Genomic DNA, 22,303 nt, shown 5'->3' with positions numbered 1-22,303 from the left:
GCAGCCGCACGCTCTCCCTCTACGCACCATGAATGGGCGCCCACACGCGCCGCTTCAACTACCTGCCCCGCGACGCCTAAGTCGCCTTTTGGCACTTATCCACTCCCAAAGGGTAAAAACTTACTTTTTCGTCTTTCGTTTCACGGCAGAAAATTTAGAGATCGCCGATTTTTTGCTCCCGCCGGTGCTTATTACTATCGCCGGCCGCGTGGTATCTTAGTTTTTTGGGAGGCTGCACTAGAGATCCGGTGTCGGGGCCGAGCGGTCTCGGGACAAGCCCCCGCGATCCTCTACCGAGTCCCAGACCTGGGCTTAAGAGACCCGATCGGAGAGAACCCGTAACGGGCAAGGCGCGATGTGATTGGATCGGCCAATCGTCATTGTCCGAGCTGAGGACGAATTTCCATCTTTTTTTTTTTTTTAACTCGAAAAAAGCGGCTTAAAAACCGTTTCGTAACTTTCAGACGCCGGAAATCAACCTCCCCATCCACCCACCACACCACCACAGCACCACCACCACCACCACCACCACGTACGCAGTGTCCCTCTGCCTCTGCCTCTGCCTCTGCCTCTCTCTTTCTGTAATTTCTGCAACATTCCCGCATCGTCGACTGGGGAGATTCACCCACCATCGCTCGCTTCTTCTTCTTCTTCTTCTTCTTCTTCCTCCTCCTCCTCCTACTCTCGCCGCCAAATACCTTCCTCTCCCCTCTCACTCTCCCCGCACTGCCAACAACGTGCCGACATGCCTTGCTCCCTCTTCTTCCTCAAGTGACGAACGCACTTCCCTCCCTCTCTCTCTCTCTCTCTCTCTCTCCACCACCGACCGACTCTCCCCTCCTCTGTATAACGAACACCCACCCACCATCTCTTTCTCTCCTTCCCTCCCTCCCTCCCCTCCGCATCTACCGCGCCGTGTCCCCCCCCCGTCGTCTTCCGGCCCCTCCCCGCCATGGCGGGCTCGCCTCCAGATCAGCCCGTCTACCTCCACGGCGACCTCGACCTCCGCATCGTCTCCGCCTCCAACCTCCCCAACATGGACATCGTCTCCGAGCGCCTCCGCCTCTGCTTCTCCGCCTGCGCCTCCCCCTCCGCCGACGGCCCTCACCCACCACGCCGCGGCGGCGGCGGCGGGGGGAAGATCATCACCTCCGACCCCTACGTCACCGTCAGCGTCCCCCAGGCCACCGTCGCCCGCACCCGCGTCCTCCGCAACTCGCAGAACCCCAGGTGGGACCAGGGGTTCCGCGTCGCCCTGGCGCACCCCGTCGTCGACTTGGAGTTCCGGGTGAAGGACGACGACGTCTTCGGCGCGCAGGTGATCGGCATTGTCAAGATCCCGGCGCGGGACATCGCGGCTGGCGAGGTCATCTCCCGTTCGTTCCCGCTGAGTGGGCCCGCGGTGAAGCCGGATTCCGCCCTCCAGCTCGAGCTGAAGTTCACGCCCGTGGAGAAGAACCCGGTGTACCGGTTCGGCATTGCCGGCGATCCGGAGCATCAGGGAGTGAGGCAGACTTATTTCCCCTTGAGAAAAGGGAGTGGCGTCACGCTGTATCAGGACGCCCATGGGGTCGATGGGTTGTTGCCCAATATCGAGTTGGATAGCGACGCCGGAGGCGTTTATAGGCACGGGAAGTGTTGGGAGGATATCTGTCACGCCATAACCGAGGCTCACCATTTGATATACATCGTTGGGTGGTCGGTTTTTCATAAAGTTAAGCTCATTAGAGAGCCTACCCATACCCGGGCATTGCCGCGCGGCGGGGACTTGACGCTCGGCGAATTGCTCAAGTATAAGTCAGAAGAGGGGGTGCGCGTTTTGCTGTTGATTTGGGATGATAAGACTTCGCACGACAAGTATTTTATTAACACGGTGAGAAGTTGCTTTATTTTAGTTGGCTTGCCCTTGATCACATGCTTCCGTCTGATTAGTTTAGTAAATTAAGGTGGCTTATGGCATCACCGATTACTATATTGTTGTTGGTTCTGTTGCCCAGGCTCTTATAGTGGTTTAGTGTATTAGTCGTGAGGACCCCTTGTCTAGTGGAGGAATTAGGTGATATTGTCTCTGTCTTTGCTTGCGATATTTGTCTCTACCAATGAATAAGGGTGAACGAGGGGCATTTCTTGCAGGGAGGGGTGATGCAGACGCATGATGAAGAAACTCGAAAGTTTTTCAAGCATTCATCGGTGAACTGCGTGCTGGCCCCGCGTTATGCTAGCAGTAAGCTTGGCTATATAAAACAGCAGGTATGCTTTTCCTTTAATTCTCGCAGTTTCGCCACATGGACCATGTATCAGAATCTAGAAATTAGCACAAGCATCGGACAGCAAGGGTCTCTTTGTCATTCGCCTTATTGTCATAACATCTTTCGCATATATGAGCTACATGGCATTAGGACGTATCGTTCCTGCCTCATGTTTCTAGGCAATTAGCTGCCTAGCATATTTGTAGTTGGAGATGTGTGTTGTGGAATTTTCTATGACGTTGCTAGGGCGATTTGGCACTGGAGATGTATGTTCTTCGTAAAGTTACTAATGGACTCTTTCCAGCTCTTTAACTTAGTCCATTCGTAAAGATAATGTTCCTTTTCATATAAGTGAAGTTGAACTCTCATTTAGGAAGTTTCCCTGCATTTTTGAGCTATCATGAAGAAAAATCTACTTTTTGAGGAAGATTCTGTGCAGTGCATAATCCTCATTCGTTAACCTGGGATGATTCTCTTAAGGGATAAGGTTTGCTTTGTATTCTACGTTCATTTTATTTAAGCATGGCGGCATGACTCTGGTGAATAATCTTGGGAGAAGGGATGGACCTTATCCTCTTGCTTGCTTGAGTTCCTTATGTGATGTAGTGGTAATTCTGATAATCTAAATAATTCTTACAAGTTTGGTGAATTATGTTTTTCTCCAGGTTGTTGGAACCATGTTCACACACCATCAAAAATGCGTCCTGGTGGACACACAGGCGTGGGGTAATAACCGAAAAATAACTGCATTTATAGGAGGAATTGATCTCTGTGACGGTCGATATGATACACCTGAGCATCGGCTATTTCGCGATCTTGACACTGTTTTTAAGGATGACTTTCACAATCCTACATTTCCTGTGAGTTATTTGTCTATATATGATATATTTGAGCACTCGCTGCCTAGTAGTTATTTGCTAGTTAAGTACTCTTGCGTTTACTGTCTTCTAATGTAGGTCAAATTTTGGACTTTGGAGTGATAGAAGTCTTTTGAGCCTGTTTCTTTCAACTTTCAACTCTGAGAACCGCTATACCATCTCCATAATAACAGTCCTCCTATTTCTGGTTAAGTACATCAGATGAATTATGATCAAAACTGTGATGATAGCATTCTAGAAAATTTTAAGACTTAAAAGGACTCTTACTGTTTTTTATGAGAATCCATGAAGAACTGGTCCAGTTGATAAGCAAGATGCAATGAGGATGAATTGATAAAATCCCAATCTGCGAACTTGAAGGGGGTGATTTTCTTGTTTCAGAATTTACTGCCACGGTTGCACATTGGAAGTGGATTGGATGTTATTAAGATCTAGGGAAGATTCATGCCTATGTTTAATGACTTGCTTTAAAATATTGGATTATCGGAGTGGCTGCATATTCGAGTCTAGTTCTCAGATTTGTCATGATACAAGCGAGTTCTTTTATCAATTCATTCTTAATTTGTTGCATGGAGGTGTATAAAATTAAATGACCCATATATATTCGGCTTAAGGACGTTTTTTGTACATGTTGAGCCAAGCCATTAAATTTTCTTTAAGCTAGAAAGGTTGTGCTTATTTCTATGCTATTTCTTTTCAGTTTTAGGTCTTGCGACGTGTAGGATCTTGGACTTTGGTACCTGTTACCATGCACTGGTAGTTGCTACACAACTTGGTATTATCTATTGATTTTCTTCCAGTGAGTGTCTTTACTTTGTATCTGTCAGGCTGGAATGAAAGCTCCGAGACAACCATGGCATGACTTGCACTGCCGGATTGAAGGTCCTGCTGCATATGACGTACTGGTAAACTTCGAGCAACGTTGGAGGAAAGCAACAAGATGGAAAGAATTCAGTCTATTTTTCAAAGGAAAAACACACTGGCATGATGATTCCTTAATTAAGATAGGTCGTATCTCTTGGATACTGAGTCCTACATCGACTGATTCGTATGATAGCACTACATCTCTTTCAAAGGAGGACCCTGGTGAGAGTATGACGGAATTGCCTAAGGACAATCCCGATCTCTATGTCTCTGAAGAAGATGATCCTAATAACTGGCATGTTCAGGTTGGAAATGCAAGTTACGTGTCGTATGTTCAGTTTACCTTTCTTTTATTTAGCCCTTTTGCTTTGTGTTTGCTTGTGCAGATTTTCCGGTCTATTGACTCTGGATCAGTCAAAGGATTTCCCACAAAAAGGAAAGATGTTGCTGAAAAGCAGGTCTACATGAGATCTATGTTTCTGTTTTCATTTCTTACCTACTTTTCTTCCCTGTTTGCTTTTGTTTAGTTGAATGAAAAGCGAAAAGGGAGAAAAAAATCATATTGATGGACTTGGGCTGGAGTAGGAATCTCTGTCCCGTTAAAACATATTCTCCTCTTTCTAATTGACATCATTGTACTGGAAAGTTTTTTTGATGAATATGTGCATCCTCTTAATTATTGGCATTTTTTGGTGCAGAATCTTTTAGTTACAAAAGATGTAGTAGTAGACAGAAGCATTCAGACAGCTTACATTCAGGCAATCAGATCTGCTCAACATTTTATATATATTGAAAATCAGTATTTTCTGGGATCATCGTATGCGTGGCCGTCGTATAACGATGCAGGTGAATATCATGACTTCTTTTATGTTGAAGTATGTGTTTCCTATATATACTCAAGATATTCCATTGGTGGACTAAGTATGCCCCATTTAATCACAATCATGTGCTTATATGCATATTTGACTTACAGAGTGAATTGACCTACCGAAAAAAATATTGAGTAATTTCACTCCAAAGTATTGGTGAAATCTTTTGTTTGTGTGTCAATTGACCATTTTCATCCCTTTTTCTGTATGCTTACGAGCTAAGTCTTTAACTATTACTGTTTGCCACATTAATGAAGTCTTAGTAAGCAGTGGACTTGTAGTTAGTTTTTTGTCCACAAACCACTCTCAACTGTTTGTAGCATGGTCTGTGCAGGAGCTGATAACCTTATTCCAATGGAATTGGCCTTGAAGATTGCTAGCAAAATTAGAGCTAATGAGAGATTTGCTGTATATATTGTCATACCGATGTGGCCCGAAGGTGATCCCAAGTCAGCTACAGTTCAAGAGATTCTCTTTTGGCAGGTAGGTTGGTACATGAATGTGTTTCCGCAGATGTGTGTAGACTTTGGTGCTTTTGTTTTATACGTAAGATGGCGAGAGGGAAGATATAGAGTACCATGGACAAGGGTGCTCTTTACATGACGATCAACAGAAATTACTACAGACTGTATAGTACCGAAGACTAAGGAATTGATTCCATTTAGGTGTCCTGCCAATTAGAGAATATGCTTTCTCACTTGTTCCCCGTTGTCTATGTTTAATGCTGTGCAAAGTATTCTCTTATAATATCTCCTACTCCTCACACATTACATTAGCCATAAAATAGTAAATTGAATTATATGATAATTTTTTAGGACAAGATTTCATGTGTACTAATTCTTTGCAGACTGCAATCTCACATAATCTAATTCTTTTACCCTTTTTGCCTTCTTTTCTAACCAGAACCAGACCATGCAAATGATGTATCAAGTTATTGCACGTGAATTGAAGCAAATGCAGGTCGAAGATTCTCATCCTCAGGACTACCTTAATTTCTACTGCCTTGGTAATAGGGAAGACAATTCTGGTCAACCTTCTCCAGATAATGCGGTAATTCTTTTTGCATATGTTTTTGACTAGTTTTCAGGTCCTTGAAACATGCCAATGGTCTATTTCACTAGTCATTAAATTTGCAAGCTCAAGACCCCGTTCAGCGGTGCTTGAATGCATTGAAACGAAAGCATGGTTCATAGGTTGTAATCGAGCTGAGCCGAGTCGATAGAGTGCAAAGCTCGAACTTGACTCGATTTGCATACTCGGGGATCGAAACTCAGCTCGAGCTTGATCGCGTATAAAAGATTTAGGCTCGAGCTTGACTTGAGCTCAACTGGATTATACTAGAATTATTTATGAACTCGAGCTTGAGTTTAATAAGCTCAGACAGTTTTCTGCATATATGTGTATGAGGGTCATATATGTAATTTTAATGACTTTTGTGTCGTTTTCTGTGATTAAAATATATTTTGTTCAAAAATAATAAGAGCTCGATGAGACTCGGGAGCTTGTCGAGCTGAGTATTGACAAGCTCGAACTTTACTCGACGAGATACTTGAGTAGCTGAGCTCAACTAGAAATACGATGAGTCGATCCTGAGTATTTATCGATTGGAGCTTTAGTTGCAATAGGCACATGGTCAATCAGCTTTTCTCATCATATCATTTGATGAACCTTGGACATGATGTTTTCTGACATGTTATGGCAGGTCTCAGAATCGTACAAGTCCCAGCGATTTATGATATATGTTCATGCTAAAGGAATGGTCGTGGATGATGAGTATGTTTTATTGGGATCAGCAAATATTAACCAAAGATCATTGGCTGGTACCAAAGATACCGAGATTGCCATGGGTGCATATCAGCCCCATCACACTTGGGCACGAAAGAAGAGGCATCCGCGTGGTCAGGTTGTTGTCTTGTGGCTTCTTTGCATAAGCCTAATTTCTGATTTTAGGATGTTTGTGGTGGCTCTCTCAAGCAAATATGCACTAAATCTTCAGAACACAAATCAGTTCACATTTGTTGAACTGGTTGTAACAAAGCCAAGAACACCAATTTCCAGTCAGATATATTAGGAAGTCATTAGAATTCATGATTTTTTTCTCGACAACCTAATATAAAGAAAAGAGTTCGAAACATTTTTGACTCTGGTATTTGTTTTGACACAGTGAATGCAGTCACATCTTAAAGAGGTTGCTGTGACTTGTGAATGGAGTAATGGGCTCTGAGAGATATATATGCATTTTGCATCGAGATGCATATTTTTGGGTATGATTGTTTTGTCCCTGCATTGTTGCCTATCTGTGCAGGTATACGGATACAGGATGTCCCTGTGGGCAGAGCATCTTGGGGAAGTGGAAGGATGCTTTAACGAGCCTTGCAGTTTGGAATGTGTGAAGAAGGTGAGTGAGATAGCTGAAAATAACTGGAACAACTTCAGGGCTAAAGGTTCATTGCAGGGCCACCTTCTCCGGTATCCCATACAGGTGGACCAACATGGGAATGTTGGGCCATTACAAGGATCGGAGGAGTTTCCTGATGTTGGTGGTAAAGTTGTCGGTGCTCATTCCAATACGCTCCCTGATGTTCTAACAACTTAGGTTCTGTCCTACTCCATGTCCGTCCAGTCCTAGGAGCTGCAAAGATGTTTCCTGGGTTGTCGCTTCATTCTCGATGTGTACAAGTTGTATGATTTCTGTCTAATTGTTTTTTAGTGGTGCCGGGGTTCAGATTATTCTTTCACTGTTTGGCTTTACTCTGTGGCTATCTGGATCTTTTCCGGACCCCTGCATAATGAGGATCCTCAGCTGTGACCCCATCCATGGTGTGAATATCGTATTTGAACAGTTTGGAATCTGGGAGCATCTGTGCATGTGTTTTAGAAGATATTGATGTAATGTGGAAATTGTTGTACAAATGTAGTTGAAAACAGCTTCGCTCTATATGAAGTAATTGATGCCTTCAGTTTGAAGTGAATAAATCCCAGAGATGCAAGAATCATTTCGTGAGAAAGTTCTTCCACATATTCATTCTATCCTACCACGTTTATCTGTGGTGACTTTTGGCAAATTTTACGGCATTCAAGACTTATTTTTATTCGCGGTAAATACTCGAAATCTTTCAAAATATACATACATTTATGCACTTGGACCTAAGCAAGTTCTTAAATTGTTTCGTTTGAACTCTGAGATGTAAAACACGAGGTATTATCTAGGGTGAGGGAAGAAAAACTATCTCCTTGTCGGAAACTTCGATTTTCCCCTGCTTCAGTGAGGTATTCCTCGGTAATCACAACAAAGGATTCATGGCAGGCAAATACTTGAAATTTTTCAAAATATTCATATATTTATGCACTATAAGTTTTAAAACTTATCATAAATGTGCCGTTGAGTTCTAAAAAGTGCAATTAAGTGCTTTCGTGAACATTATTCAATTGAGTGACCTTTTTTTTTCTCTCTCCTACGTGGCGACATTACTAAAACGTGAAACATAAGACTAATATAGGGAGATTCAAATACTAATTTTTGTAACCTAAATTTCAATTAAATTATATTGAAAAAGTAATATATGCTAATTTCTCAAAAAAAGAACCCCGTAGTTGAGGACTGCCACCCACCATTGCCGAAAAGGGCCGGAGGTGGTTGCTAGGGCCCTGGCAATGACCGATGACCCTCGCCGAGGGAGGGGGGAGGGGGATCTGGTCGGGGGTTAGGGTGCCCTGACGATTGAAGTCGTCCGTGAAGGAATTGCTGTATGTGGTCCACGAAGAAGGAAGTAGCTTCTTCGTCAACCTCCATTCCGACCATCATCTTTGAACTTCTCGTAACGCTGGATTCATCTTCTCCATCATTTCGGTTTCTCTCGGGATCTGCGAGCCAAATCTACTTCCATTGATGATTCGAATCGCATGGAAGCATAGCTCTCGATGACACTTGGGTCTAACCTGGGTGAGGGTAGCCATCCTCAAATTCGGGGGAGGGCCGCCGCAACCCTCGCTCGAAGGTTATGGGCCCTTGCTTGTGATCGGCAACGGTCACTGGCCATCGTTGAAGCCCTGACAACCCCCTGCCCTTTTAGGGCAATGGTTGGGGGCAGCAAGAGCGTCCTCACCTGTGTCTTATTTTTCTTTTTCCTTAAAAAACAGCTTTTTTTATTTTAATTTATTTAAGATTTGGGTTTTGTTATTGATCTGTCTTATTTCTAACTCTCCTATATTTCTCACACTTGTGCACTGTCTCTTTACACAGACCGGGAGTCGAATCCTACGCTAATGATACTGGCATTGCCCAGTGGCAATTAAGATTTAGGTTAAAAATTAAGATTTCGAACCAAAATTACTTCGTTTTAGTCACGTCAACACTACGCATGAGAGAAAATAATAACAAAAAAAAGCAACGCCGGCATTTTCCATTAGCCAGTCGGATGGAGTTGACGGGAAGGATTTGATTGTACCAATATTACAAGTTTTGGCATTTGACTGTACTTTTTAAAAGCTGTAGCACTCAATTGCATTTTCGTGACAAGTTTTAAAATTTTTAGTGCATTTATCCATTGCTTTTTCTGTCATATTATTTATATCCAAAATATAATTTACAAGCTTATCAAATTTGTGTAACTCCATCATTTCCGTCGCTATACTTTAGACGTTTACAATGAGGTTTGTACAGGCATTAGATTATCAACTCTACTTTTTTTTTCAAGGAATAAGTATATTGAAAATCATAAAACTTGTTACGAAAATGCAATTGAGTTCTAAAACTATTAAAAAGTATATTGGTAGTCCTAAAACTTGTAATGAAAGTGTAATTGAGTCCTAAAATTATGACATCTCCAATTTGGACAGAGTCAACGAAAGGAAAATGGCCATGGAATTGGCGAGTAGATCGATCCGAGGGTCGGTCATGGATCGACTGGTATGGTCGGAACGGGTATTTAAAGGATCAGTCATGGTTCGATCGAAAGATTGTCCATGGATTGGCCAAGGGATCAACAGTGAATGACTCCCCAATCATGCAAGTTGATTAGAGTGATTCGACCATGGATCGATCGCTCAACCATAAGGGTTGACAGTGGAACGATCCTGGACGGATATGGGTCGATGCCACTCGAGTATGTGTCGGTCGCGGATGATTCTGCACGGCCATGCACCAGTCGCTGGCGTCCATGGACCGATTCCATCGTATTTGATTCTATGCGGCTACATGACAACCGAGGATCGACCATAGATCGTTGATGCTCGAACATGGAACGGTTACGAATCGGCCATGGATCGTTGTGTTGAGTTGGGTAGGCCACGGATAGGCCATATACCAGGCCAAGAGCCTTGTGGCTTGGTCGTGGACGAGGCTTTGTGCTGGCTGTGCAAGCCAGGCCTTGTGCTTGGCCATGGACCATTCGTGTGCCCGTCAGTCAGGCCACGAGCCGGCCTTGCGCCCGGCCGTGTGCTAGTCATTGTACCTGACCTGTGTGCTAGGCCTTGTGCCCATCGGTTCTGGCCCAGACCTAGTTCCGTGCTAATCAGACTTGGCCATGGGCCATGCATTGTGCTTACCCGTGAGCCAATGCATGTGTACAACCCATGAACTGGTCCCTCGTTAGTGTATTCCATCTGTGTGCTCGGTTCCTCGCTCGTGCAGCCCCGCAATGCGCTCGATACGCCGTCCGTGCGGCCTGGCCCCGCACCCGCGCATTCGGCCCCGCGCTCATGTGGCCAGGCTTGACCGAACAGGCCATGTACTAGGACAATCCGGCTAATTCCACCTTGCGCCGTTTAGCTCGGTCTTTGGCTCGATAGTGTCCAAACATACTCGGACATATTTTACACCGAACCTTGGTTCCAAATGGGATGGTCGATCGTTTATGGCACTTGAAAACCCCTAATTACCTTATTTCATTATTAAGTTAAGTTTTAGTGAAAATTGAGTATTCAAAGGAAGATGTGCCACTAGAATTAAGCAATGACCCCAATAATTAAGCGTTCTTGAAATATGACACATGGTTCAAGCCTAAGAGCATCTTGAAATAAGAAGACAAGTTGACTTGACTTAGTAGTTGCATTATTGACAACTTCTTAGATAAGTTGGCCGATAATGAAACCTAGCCCTTAAGCCACCAATAATAAAACCATGAACCAATAATAGAGTTGTCTTATAAGAATCAATACTTGAGAGTGATTCGCGCCCAAAAATGGGAAATTATGGGCTAGAAGACAATTTGACAACTTCCTTTATAAGTTATTTAAAGTGCATAACTTTTTTTGCTGCTTGGTGCCATAACTTTCAAAAAAGATCACTTGAGTGCACTTACGAAAGGCTGGTCGTGAGGGCCCGAATCGCGGCTCCGGCGAACAATGACCTTCCCGGCAAGGCGAGCACCACTAGCTTGAAGATGGGGTGTCGGTGAATCATTCCATGGCCTCCGTTCGTCTCGAAATTTCCGTTTTAGCCTCCGTTGACGAAGGTAAAAATGCTTCGTAGTCACACATTTATCGAGGTGCTCGCCTCGCCGGGAGGTCATTGTTCGGCCAGGACCGCGGTTTCGGGCCCTCACGACCAACCCTTCCGAAGCTAGTCGTGAGGGCACGAACCGCGGCTTTTCCGGCGTGGTGATCCTTCCCGCGAGTGAGCACCGCCGCCTTGGAAGGGTGTCGTGAATCATTCCATGGCCTACCAGCTGAATTCCTTTAGCCTCCGGGACGAAGGTAAATGCTTCGTAGTCACACAAATCGGTTCGATAAATTGTGTGACTACGAGTTTTTACCTTCATCAACGGAGGCTGAAACGGAAATTTCGAGACGAACGGAGGCCATGGAATCGAGTTCACCGACACTCTTCTCTGCGCGGTCTGCCTCGCCAGGAAGGTCACTACCGTTGGCGGAACGAGCCGCGTTTGGACCCTCACGACCAGCTCGTAAGTGGCACTTAAGGATCTTTTTGGAAGTTACAAGACTAAGCCAAAAAAAGCTTATAACACTTAAGTGTCCTCCGTACAAAGTTATGGCACTTGCACTTACTCTTAATTTTGTGTCTTGAAGACTATGATCAAGGACACATTCCCAAGCCAAGAGGAGAGAATGATTCATGCCTAAGAGGAAGAAGGCAAGGGCAATGAAGAGCTATCATTGTTATCATAGTCTTGAATGACTTAATAGGGTATCATGTTCCTAGATTAGCAACTTGGAAATCAAGTTAGCAACATATGGCCCTCATTGAAAGCTTGATGAAGAAGACTAATGATGGCCAAAGACTTTCAAGACTATCCTCATTATTAACTTAAAATTTTGGCTCTTTCTTCATAAAGGGCATTAGTGGACCACCCTATCAATAGCCATTGTCCCCACTTAGTCTCCCTTTTTCCTCATACCATTACCAACTCTCACGCCTCCTTCTCTCTTGCTACCCCACCATCCGGCCTTCTTGCTCACGTCTCTCTCATTTTCTCACGTCTACCCCACTTGGCCAACCACCACCTCTCCCTCACGCCACCTTCTTGGTCCCCACTAGATCTTGCTTTTGTCGAGTAGAGTAAGTAGATTCCCTAATCTCGGGATAAGATGATATGATGCATTGTTAGCTTGTGTTTTTACTAGAGCCTTGATAGGGACTTGCTTGTGTGTGGCTTGTGTGCTTTGTTGTTTTGCAAGATATAGTCAAGAGTCAAGCACGAATCGGTCGCGAAAGAGGGAATGTATGTCTTGTACGCACGTTATGGCATATGGATCAAGACTTGCTTGGCAAAAGTTCGATATTGAGGCGTATCGGATCCGAGCTAAGTACGGTTTTATTTAATGTTTGGCGTGTCGGATCAAGTCATGGACCCTGGACCGTGACCGACATACTAGATGATTTAAGCTTATTATCCATGAATCACACTGCACTCACGCCTTCGGGCACTCTTGTTTGCATGAGATATAAAGAAAGATAAGAATACGGTTTCCTTGATGCTTGTGACGCATGGACACACAAGGGACTAAAGTCGTCTATGATGGATTTCGAGACATTGCCCGATGGATTTCGGATGCCCGATGGATTTCGGAGGAACCGATGGATTTCGGTTAAGAATAAATGAATCCCGTATGTTTGTTCTTACATGTATTGCTTGTATACTATGCTTGATGTTTTCTCATTTGGTGCATGTGCCATGAATAGCACATAGGCAAAGTAAATGCATTTTTGCTATTGATTTGCCATCGACATTGGGGCGGTAAGGTTGGACTTGTGTCCGACGACAATTATATCCTCCTAACTTGAAATTAGAAGATTTACTTATTGAGTCGATGGCTCATTCCCCGTTATTTTTTCTCAGACTTGTAGGATGGCGGCTCCTCCCGTCCGCTTTAGAACTCCCGTGGAAATGATAGTAGACTTAATCGACGTAATAGACGCAGCCAAAGGGAGAGCCTATCGTAAAGTTATCTCCCAAGTCATGGTCGATGAAGGCCTTAAGAATCTTGTTTCGCACCTGTACGAAGCTTGGTATGAATGGACGGAGGACTGCTCGGATCCCTTCGCTAGTTTCATGGCCGTTTTGGTGGTGCCAACGGACCGGCACCTGGAAGCGCCGCGAACGGAGCCTAGGCGGCGAACCTGACTTGGGGATGACCGAGCGTGTTATAGGAAGGAACTTTTTGGAGGCCCCTTTCTAGATAAAATCACGGTAGCGGGGCTAGGCATAACCCAACCGTGTTTGTTGTAGCGGGTATATGTGTGTGAATCGTCCCGTAAAAAGAAGGGACATGTAAAAAGGTTTGCCTTGTAAAATATATAAACTATCATGTAAATATAAAGTTTGCTTATGATGCTTGTTGTAACCCCGTTGTTTGTTCTGATTGTGATTGTCCTGAATTCATGCTTCTGCTTGCTTGTAAAGAAAGATAATAACGAATGGGACGTCGCAAAGTAAGCCACGGGTTATGGTCTTGGTTGAGACGTGATTAAAAATTTTAAAAAAAATACAATCAACGGAAGGACTTGTTTCGACAAATTTACAAGTGTTAGAACTTAATTTCACTTTTTGAAAGTTTTAGGACTTAATTGCGCTTTCGTGACATATTTTAAGACTTCCATTGTACTTTTTGAAAGTTTTATAATTTGATTACGCTTTCGTGATAAGTTTTAAAACTTTCAATATACATATTCCATTTTTCAAAATTAGTACTATCCATGTTCCGTATGTGGTAATACTAATTTCAGTGAAACCGTAGTAAAAAATTTGTGAATAAAATGAGAGGAGGGTTAATCGATCAGATAGATGTTTCTTGCCCACGTCGAATATATTTGTTACCACAACAAGTCAATTGCTATAAATTATAGTAGTTGTTGCAATGACAGTCTTAAATGTTTTGTCCAATTTGTCCATCGAGTATTGAATTTATTATTTTTGATAATTCAGTTGTAAACATTTACAATTTTAATATATTTTATTTTTCGATTGACCATGACAAAATGGCCAGGAGAAAAATGCCGCGAGATCTCACCATCAGCGACCCGTAGCCACCCATTCCAACGAGGGCGAGGAGTGATCACCGGGATTAAAGGATTTGGACAAGGAGCAGCTCTTGATAGGTTTCTAGGATGGCGAATGCGGTAACAATGAATTGAACCATACACCGAATATGGAAGAACGATTTCAAGATATTATTGACTCAAGAAGGTAGGTGCTTTTTAACATAACGACAATGCTTAATTTTGAAACTCTAAAGTTAAGCGTGTTTAGGTGAAAAAGCAGATGTTACGCAAAGGAGCGGTTCGGTCGCGACCGTGCTTCCCATTTCTATGGAGTTTTGTTTCGGGATTATTAATTTTAGGGATTTGAAGAAGTAGTAGAAGAAGAAGAGTAGAGAGGGAGAGGAGAGAGAGGCGCAAATGGGGGAGCTGCAACGAGAAGGAAACCAAACAGGAGGAAATTTCGAAGTTTCCGAAGAATTCTCGTGGGGGGCCAATCATCGTACACGTGACAGAATCTAATATTTTCTCGGATAGAGATACGAGGTTGGCGACGGCGGCGCTGCTCGAACACCTTCGCCTTCGCGCGCGATCTCTCTCTCGTCTCCTGTGTATTATAACATGCATGGCCATTGGCCAATTCTCCATCGCTCATTTCGTGGGCTCCTCGTCCTGAAACCTGCGAGAATGCCTTCTGCTTTCTCCTAACGCATCCTTTCCCTCTCTCTCTCTCTCCGCGCATCGATACCTTGCTCTCTCTTCTTCCTCAAGCAAGCCACCGCTCCTCTCTCTCTCTCTCTCCTATATGATGATGATGATGATGATGATGATCCGCCATGCCTTTCTCTCTCTACCCATCTACCCTGCCGCCACCTCCATCCTCCTCCGGTCCCTCCCATGGCAGGTTCGCCTCCGGGCCGCACCGTCTACCTCCATGGCGACCTCGACCTCCACATCATCTCCGCCTCCAACCTCCCCAACATGGACATCTTCTCCGAGCGCCTCCGCCTCTGCTTCTCCGCCTGCGCCGGAGCCGGGACTCAACCCTCCCGCTCCCGCTCCCCCCACCCCGACCTCGCATCCCCTCCCCGCGACCGCCGCCGCGACCCCGACCCCGACGGCGACGCCCACCGCCACGGGAAGATCATCACCTCCGACCCCTACGTCAAGGTCCGCGTCCCCCACGCCACCATCGCCAGCACCCGCGTCCTCCACGACACGCAGAACCCTATGTGGGACCAGCAGTTCCACATCGCCCTGGCTCACCCCGTCGACGACTTGGAGTTCCACGTGAAGGACGACGACATCTTGGGCGCGCAGCTGATCGGCGTTGTTAAGATCCCGGCGCGGGAAATCGCAGCCCGCGAGTTCATCTCCCGGTCGTACCCGCTAATTGGACCCTCGGCGAAGTCGAATTCCGTCCTCCAGCTCGAGCTGAAGTTCACGCCCGTGGAGAAGAACGAGGATTACCAGAACGGCATTGCTGGAGTGAGGCAGACTTATTTCCCCTTGAGAAAAGGGAGTGGCGTCACGCTGTATCAGGACGCTCATGTGGTCGATGGGTGGTTGCCTGATATCAAGTTGGATAGCGACGCTGGAGGCGTTTATAGGCACGGGAAGTGTTGGGAGGATATTTGTCACGCCATATCTGAGGCTCACCATTTGATATACATCGTTGGGTGGTCGGTTTTTCATAAAGTTAAGCTCATTAGAGAGCCTACCCGTACCCGGGCATTGCCGCGAGGCGGGGACTTGACGCTCGGCGATTTGCTCAAGTATAAGTCAGAAGAGGGGGTGCGCGTTTTGCTGTTGATTTGGGATGATAAGACTTCGTACAACAAGTATTTTATTAACACGGTGAGAAGTAATGCCCCCCTCGATCACATGCTTCCATCTGCTTAGTTTAGTAAATTAAGATGGCATACGGCATCACCGATTACTATATTGTTGTTGGTTCTGTCGTCCAGACTCTTATAATGGTTAGTGTATTAGTCGTGAGAACCCCTTGTCTAGTGGAGGAATTAGGTGATAGTGTCTCTGTCTTTGTTCACAATATTTGTCTCTACCGATGAATAAGGGTGAACGAGTGGCATTTCTTGCAGGCAGGGGTGATGCAGACACATGATGAAGAAACTCGAAAGTTTTTCAAACATTCATCGGTGAACTGTGTGCTGGCCCCGCGTTATGCCAGCAGTAAGCTTGGCTATATAAAACAGCAGGTATGCTTTTCCTTGAATTCTTGCAGTTTCACCACATGTACCATTGATCAAAATCCAGAGATTAGCACTAGCATTGGACAGCCAGGGTCTCTTTGTCATTTGCCATTGCCATTGCCATAACCTCTTTCGCATTTATGAGCTACATGGCATTGTGATGTTTTGTTCCATCCTCAGGTCTAGGCATTCAGCCGCCTAGCATATTTGTAGTTGGAGATGCGTTTTGTTGTAGAATGTTCTTTATAAAGTCACTTGATGTACTCTTTTGGACTCTTTCACTTAGCCCGTTCATAGAACTAATGTCCCCTTTTGTACTTTTAAAGTTGAACGCTTGTTTATGAAGTTTTCTTGCATTTTTGGGCTATCATAAAGGTACTCAACTTTCTAAGGAAGATTCTGTGCTATACATAATCCTCATTCATTATTTTGGAATGATAATCTTAAGGGATAAGGTTTGCTTTGTAATATACATTCATTTTACTTGAGCATTGCTGCATAAATCTTGTGAAAATGGACAGACTTTATCCTCTTGCTTTCTTGAGTTCCTTACAAGTTTGGACTGTGCTATATTTATCTCCAGGTTGTTGGAACCATGTTCACACACCATCAAAAATGTGTCCTAGTGGACACCCAGGCGTCGGGTAATAACCGAAAAATAACTGCATTTGTAGGAGGAATTGATCTCTGTCACGGTCGATATGATACACCTGAGCATCGGCTATTTCGCGATCTTCACACTGAAGTTTTTCAGGATGACTTTTACAATCCTACATATCCTGTGAGTTGTTTGTCTATAATTGATATGCATTAGTGCCTTTTGCCTAGCAGTTCTTCTTTTCTGTTAAATACTCTTGTGTGTACTGTCTTATAACGTAGGTCAAGTTTGGGACTCTGGAGTGATAGAAGTCTTTTGAGCCCCTTTTTTTTTTTAACTTTCCTGCATGAAGAGTGGCGTGATACTTGCACTTGAGAACTGATGTACCAGCTCCGCAATAACAGTCTTCCTATTTCTGATTAGATTTGCTTTGTCGCATCAGATAAATTACGATCATAAGTGTTGTGGTAGCATTAAAATTTTAAGACTTAAAAGGACTCTAACTATTTTGTATGGGAATTCACGAAGAAATAGTCAGGTGGATAAGCAAATGCAATGAGGATGAATTGATAAAATCAAAATCTGTGAATTTGAAGGGGGTGATTTCCTAGTTTTTCAGAATTTATTGCCGTGGTTGCACATCGGAAGTGGATTGAATGTTATTTAGACTGAAGGAAGATTCATGCCTCTGTTTGATGACTTGCTGGAAAAGTTTTTTAGATAAAGCATATAGTGCACTTAACCTTTGACAGCCTTGCCGAAGGTACAAAAGCATTTTTAAACTTTTGGATTGTGGAAGTGGCTGCAAGTTCTAGTCTACTTCTCGGATTTGTCATGATACGAGCGAGTTCTTTGTGTCATTTCGATCTTAATCTGTTGCATGGAGAAGTATAAAATGACCGAGGTATATATGACTAAAGTAAGTTTTTGTACATGTTGAGCCAAACCATTAAATTTTCTTTAAGCTAGAAAGTTTGTGCTTATATGGAGGGTCCCTACAGAATGCCCATCTATATTCTGTGGGTACACCTAAATTTTGTGAATTTGATTGATAGAACCTGAAAAAGGGTTGAATGCAACAATTTCTTGCTATTTTCTTTCAGTTTTGAGTCTTGTGACCAGTAAGATCTTGGACTTTGGTACCATCCACTGGTGTTGCTGCACATCTTGGTATTGTCTCTTGATTTTCTTCCAGTGAGTTACTTTACTTTGTGTCTTTCAGGCTGATATGAAAGCTCCAAGACAACCGTGGCATGACTTGCACTGCCGGATTGAAGGGCCTGCTGCATATGATGTCCTGATAAACTTTGAGCAACGTTGGAGGAAAGCAACAAGATGGAAAGAATTCAGTCTCTTTGTCAAAGGAAAAAAACATTGGCATGATGATTCCTTAATTAAAATAGGCCGTATCTCTTGGATATTGAGTCCTCCATCGACTGAGTCACATGATGGCACCAGATCTCATTCAAAGAATGACCCCCATGAGCGTTTTACGGTAGTGCCTGAGGACAACCCCAATCTCTATGTCTCTAAAGAAGATGATCCTAATAACTGGCATGTTCAGGTTGGAAATGCAAGTTACGTGTTTTTATTGCATGTTCAGTTTACCTTTCTTTTATTTAGCCCTTTTGCTTTGTGTTTGCTTGTGCAGATTTTCCGGTCTATTGACTCTGGATCAGTCAAAGGATTTCCCACAAAAAGGAAAGATGTTACTGAAACGAAGGTCTACATGAGATCTATGTTTCTTTCTTCATTTCTTATCCCTATTTTTCTTCTTTTTTTGCTTTTGTTTAGTTGAATGAATTTCGAAAAAAGGAGAAGAAAAAAATATTACTGGACTTGGGCTGGAGTAGGAATCTGCCTTGTTAAAACTGAATTTAGTTTCTACTTTTCTAATTGACATCATTGTACTAGAATTTTTTTTATTGATATCTGCATCCTCTTAATTATTGGCATTTTTTGGTGCAGAATCTTTTAGTTACAAAAGATGTGGTAGTAGACAGAAGCATTCAGACAGCTTACATTCAGGCAATCAGATCTGCTAAACATTTTGTCTATATTGAAAATCAGTATTTTCTGGGATCATCATATGCGTGGCCATCGCATAATGATGCAGGTGAATATCATGATTTCTTTTATGTTGCAAGTACGCGATTCCTATCTATACTCCAGAAATTCCATCGGTGGACTAAGTATGGCTCATTTAATCACAATCAAGTGCTTATATACATATTTGACCTGCAGAGGTGAATCAACCTACCAAAAAAACATTGAGTATGGCTCATTTCACTCCAAAGCATCGGTTAAATCTTTTCTTTGTGTGTCAATTGACCATTTTCATCACTTTTTTGAATGTTAAGGAGCTAAGTCGTTAACTAGTACTGTTTACCACATCAATGAAGTCTTTGTTAGCAGTAGACTTCTTATAGTCAATTTTTTGTCCACAAACTTCTCTGAGCTATTTGTAACATGGTCTGAGCAGGAGCTGATAACCTCATTCCAATGGAATTGGCCCTGAAGATTGCTGGAAAAATTAGAGCTAATGAGAGGTTTGCTGTATATATTGTCATACCGATGTGGCCTGAAGGTGATCCCAGGTCAGCTACAGTCCAAGAGATTCTCTTTTGGCAGGTAGGTTGAGACATGAATGTGTTTTCGCAGATGTGTGTAGACTTTGGTGCTTTTGTTTGATAGGTAAGATGGCGAGAGGGAAGATATAGAGTACCAAGGACAAGGACACTCTTTACATGACAATTGACAGAAATTACTACTTACTAAAGAGTAGCCAATACTAAGTAATTGATTCCATTTAGGTGTCCAGCCAATTAGAGAATATGCTTTCTCACTAGTTCCGGATATCTATGTTTAATGCTGTGCAAAGTATTCTCTTATACCATCTCCTACTCCTCACACATCACATTAGCCGTAAAATATTAAATCGAATAGTTATACAAAATATTATGTGTTTCTAATTCTTTGGAGACTGCAATTTGCCTGAACTTCTTTCCCAGAACCAGACCATGCAAATGATGTATCAAGTTGTCGCAAGTGAACTGAAGCAAAAGGAGCTCAAAGATTCTCATCCTCAGGACTTCCTTAATTTTTACTGTCTTGGTAAAAGGGAAGATAATTCTGGTCAACCTTCTTCAGATAATGAGGTAATGCTTTTTGCAGTATGTTTTTGACTTGTTTTCAGGTCCTTGAAAGTCGAATTCTGACTATATGCCAATGGTCTTTTAGTGCATGAATGCATAGACAAGCAAGCATGGTTCATAGGGTGGTAACCGAGCCGAGTCGAGTTGACCCGATACTGTGCCAAGCTCGAGCTTGACTCGACTCGCATACTCGGGACTCAAAATTGGGTTCAAGCTCAATCGGGTATAAAAAATTTAGGCTCGCATTTGAATTGATCTTGACTTGATTATGATAGAGTTATATATCAACTCGAGCTCGAGTTTAATAAGCTCAAACATTTTCCTCACATATGTGTATGAGGGTTAATATGTAATTTTAATGACTTTTGTGTGTTTTTTTTTTTGTAATTTAAAATTACTTCTGAAAAGAATTATTAAAGGTCGATTAGGCTCGGGAGCTTCTCAAGCTGGAGACTCGACAAGACACTCGAGTAGCTTATCGAGTAGTCATTGAGCGGGGCCCCAGTTAAAAATGGCAGATGGTTAATCAGCTTTTCTCATCATATACACGGATGCACAGACCCAAATACACGATCAATCATCTTTTCTCTCGATATAATTTGATGTTACTTGGATCTGATGTTTTCTGACATGTTACAGCAGGTCTCAGAATCATACAAATCCCAGCGATTTATGATATATGTTCATGCTAAAGGAATGGTTGTGGATGATGAGTACGTTTTATTGGGGTCGGCAAATATTAACCAAAGATCATTGGCTGGTACCAAAGACACCGAGATTGCCATGGGTGCATATCAGCCCCATCACACTTGGGCACGAAAGCAGGGGCATCCGTATGGTCAGGTTGTTGTCCTGTGGCTCTTCTTTGCATAAGCCTAATTTCTGATTTTAGGATGTTTGCGCCGGCTTGCTCAAGCAAATATCCACTGAATCTTTGGAGTACAAATCAGTTCACACTTGTTGAACTGGTTGTGACAATGCCAAGCAACACCATTTCCAGTCAGATAAATTAGGAAGTCTTTACAATTCGTATTTATTTCCCTGTTTCATTTTTTCTCAACAACCTAATTTCACATCCTAACAGAAACGAAATCGAAACAGTTTTGACACTGGTATTTGTTTTGGCTCGGGGAATGCAGTCGAATCTAAAATAGGTTGCTGTGACTTGTGAATGCAGCAATTGAGATACATACTTTTGGGTATGATTGTTGTCTGTTTGCACTTTTTGCCCATCTGTTGCAGGTATATGGATACAGAATGTCCCTGTGGGCAGAGCATCTTGGGCAAGTGGAAGGTTGCTTTGTTGAGCCTGGCAGTTCAGAATGTGTGAACAGGGTGAACGAGATAGCTGAAAAGAACCGGGACAACTACAAGGCTGGTGGTCCATTGCAGGGCCACCTTCTCCGGTATCCCATACAGGTGGACCGAGATGGGAATGTTGGGTCATTGCAAGGATTCGAGGAGTTTCCTGACGTCGGTGGCAAAGTCGTCGGTACTCATTCCAATGCAATCCCTGATGTTCTAACAACTTAGGTTCCGTCCGACTCCGTGTCCATGCAGTCCCAGGAGCCGCAAAGATGTTTCCCGGGGGGGGGGGGGCGTCGCTTCATTCTTTGATTTGTACTAGTTGTATGGTTCTGTCACGATTGCTCTTGGGAGGTGCCGTAGTTCAGATTGTTCTTTTATCGTTTCGCTTTTTCTGTGGCTATCTGGATTATTCCCAGACCCACCCCCCTTGCCCAACGAGGATCCTCGGTGGTGATTGCGGCCACGGCGTGAATGTTGTGTCCGAGCAGTTCGGTGTATCTCCTTCGGCTTTGGTCGAAGGTTCCTGCAATTATACAATCTGGGAGCATCCGTGCTCGGTGTGATTTGGAAATTGTTGTACATAAAGCTATAATGTAGTCGAACAAGCTTGGCTCTATATGAAGTGATTGATGCCTTCAGTTTGAAATGAGTGAAATCTCGGGGATGCAAGAGTTAAGTTCTCGACACGGATCGATTCTATCCCCGCCATATTCATTCGTGGCGACTTTTC

The 22,303-nt window shown here is 43.6% G+C and overlaps 2 protein-coding genes across 4 annotated transcripts; both read left to right on the top strand.

Moving 5' to 3' along the window:
- The first annotated feature begins 557 nt into the window (after window positions 1-557).
- LOC130134327 (phospholipase D delta) lies at window positions 558-7,598 on the top strand. The gene is made up of 10 exons (XM_030608103.2): window positions 558-1,873; window positions 2,134-2,250; window positions 2,915-3,109; window positions 3,955-4,296; window positions 4,378-4,449; window positions 4,690-4,837; window positions 5,195-5,343; window positions 5,764-5,910; window positions 6,563-6,763; window positions 7,166-7,598. The coding sequence occupies exons 1-10, from the start codon at window positions 953-955 to the stop codon at window positions 7,454-7,456; spliced, it is 2,583 nt and encodes an 860-aa protein (XP_030463963.2). The 5' UTR covers window positions 558-952; the 3' UTR covers window positions 7,457-7,598.
- A 7,468-nt stretch (window positions 7,599-15,066) lies between these two features.
- LOC115683528 (phospholipase D delta) lies at window positions 15,067-21,877 on the top strand. Of its 3 annotated transcripts, none has more exons than XM_056314139.1 (10): window positions 15,067-16,156; window positions 16,402-16,518; window positions 17,096-17,293; window positions 18,333-18,674; window positions 18,762-18,833; window positions 19,079-19,226; window positions 19,593-19,741; window positions 20,122-20,268; window positions 20,908-21,108; window positions 21,508-21,877. In XM_056314139.1, the coding sequence occupies exons 1-10, from the start codon at window positions 15,197-15,199 to the stop codon at window positions 21,796-21,798; spliced, it is 2,625 nt and encodes an 874-aa protein (XP_056170114.1). In that variant the 5' UTR covers window positions 15,067-15,196; the 3' UTR covers window positions 21,799-21,877. The 3 variants fall into 3 exon arrangements, with proteins under 3 accessions (XP_056170114.1, XP_056170117.1, XP_030463926.2); XM_030608066.2 differs by having other exon boundaries at window positions 15,068-16,156; window positions 20,905-21,108; XM_056314142.1 differs by lacking the exon at window positions 20,122-20,268 and having other exon boundaries at window positions 20,905-21,108.
- Window positions 21,878-22,303: the final 426 nt, after the last annotated feature.

The sequence above is a fragment of the Syzygium oleosum genome, unplaced genomic scaffold (assembly GCF_021117445.2).
Source record: "Syzygium oleosum isolate NSW1041296 unplaced genomic scaffold, Sole_v2.1 Sole_v2.08, whole genome shotgun sequence".
Classification (NCBI taxonomy): domain Eukaryota; kingdom Viridiplantae; phylum Streptophyta; class Magnoliopsida; order Myrtales; family Myrtaceae; genus Syzygium; species Syzygium oleosum.
The sequence above is the reverse complement of the archived record's forward strand: the minus strand, read 5'-3'. Positions and strand labels throughout refer to the sequence as shown.

Bases quoted from the DNA above. Each gene is read 5' to 3' on its own strand.
- LOC130134327 (XM_030608103.2), top strand. From the start codon at position 953: ATGGCGGGCTCGCCTCCAGATCAGCCCGTCTACCTCCACGGCGACCTC. The intron at 3,110-3,954 runs GTGAGTTATTTG...TGTATCTGTCAG, and splicing joins TTCACAATCCTACATTTCCT to GCTGGAATGAAAGCTCCGAG. The intron at 4,838-5,194 runs GTGAATATCATG...TGGTCTGTGCAG, and splicing joins GCCGTCGTATAACGATGCAG to GAGCTGATAACCTTATTCCA.
- LOC115683528 (XM_030608066.2), top strand. From the start codon at position 15,197: ATGGCAGGTTCGCCTCCGGGCCGCACCGTCTACCTCCATGGCGACCTC. The intron at 19,742-20,121 runs GTAGGTTGAGAC...CTTCTTTCCCAG, and splicing joins AAGAGATTCTCTTTTGGCAG to AACCAGACCATGCAAATGAT. The intron at 20,269-20,904 runs GTAATGCTTTTT...GACATGTTACAG, and splicing joins AACCTTCTTCAGATAATGAG to CAGGTCTCAGAATCATACAA.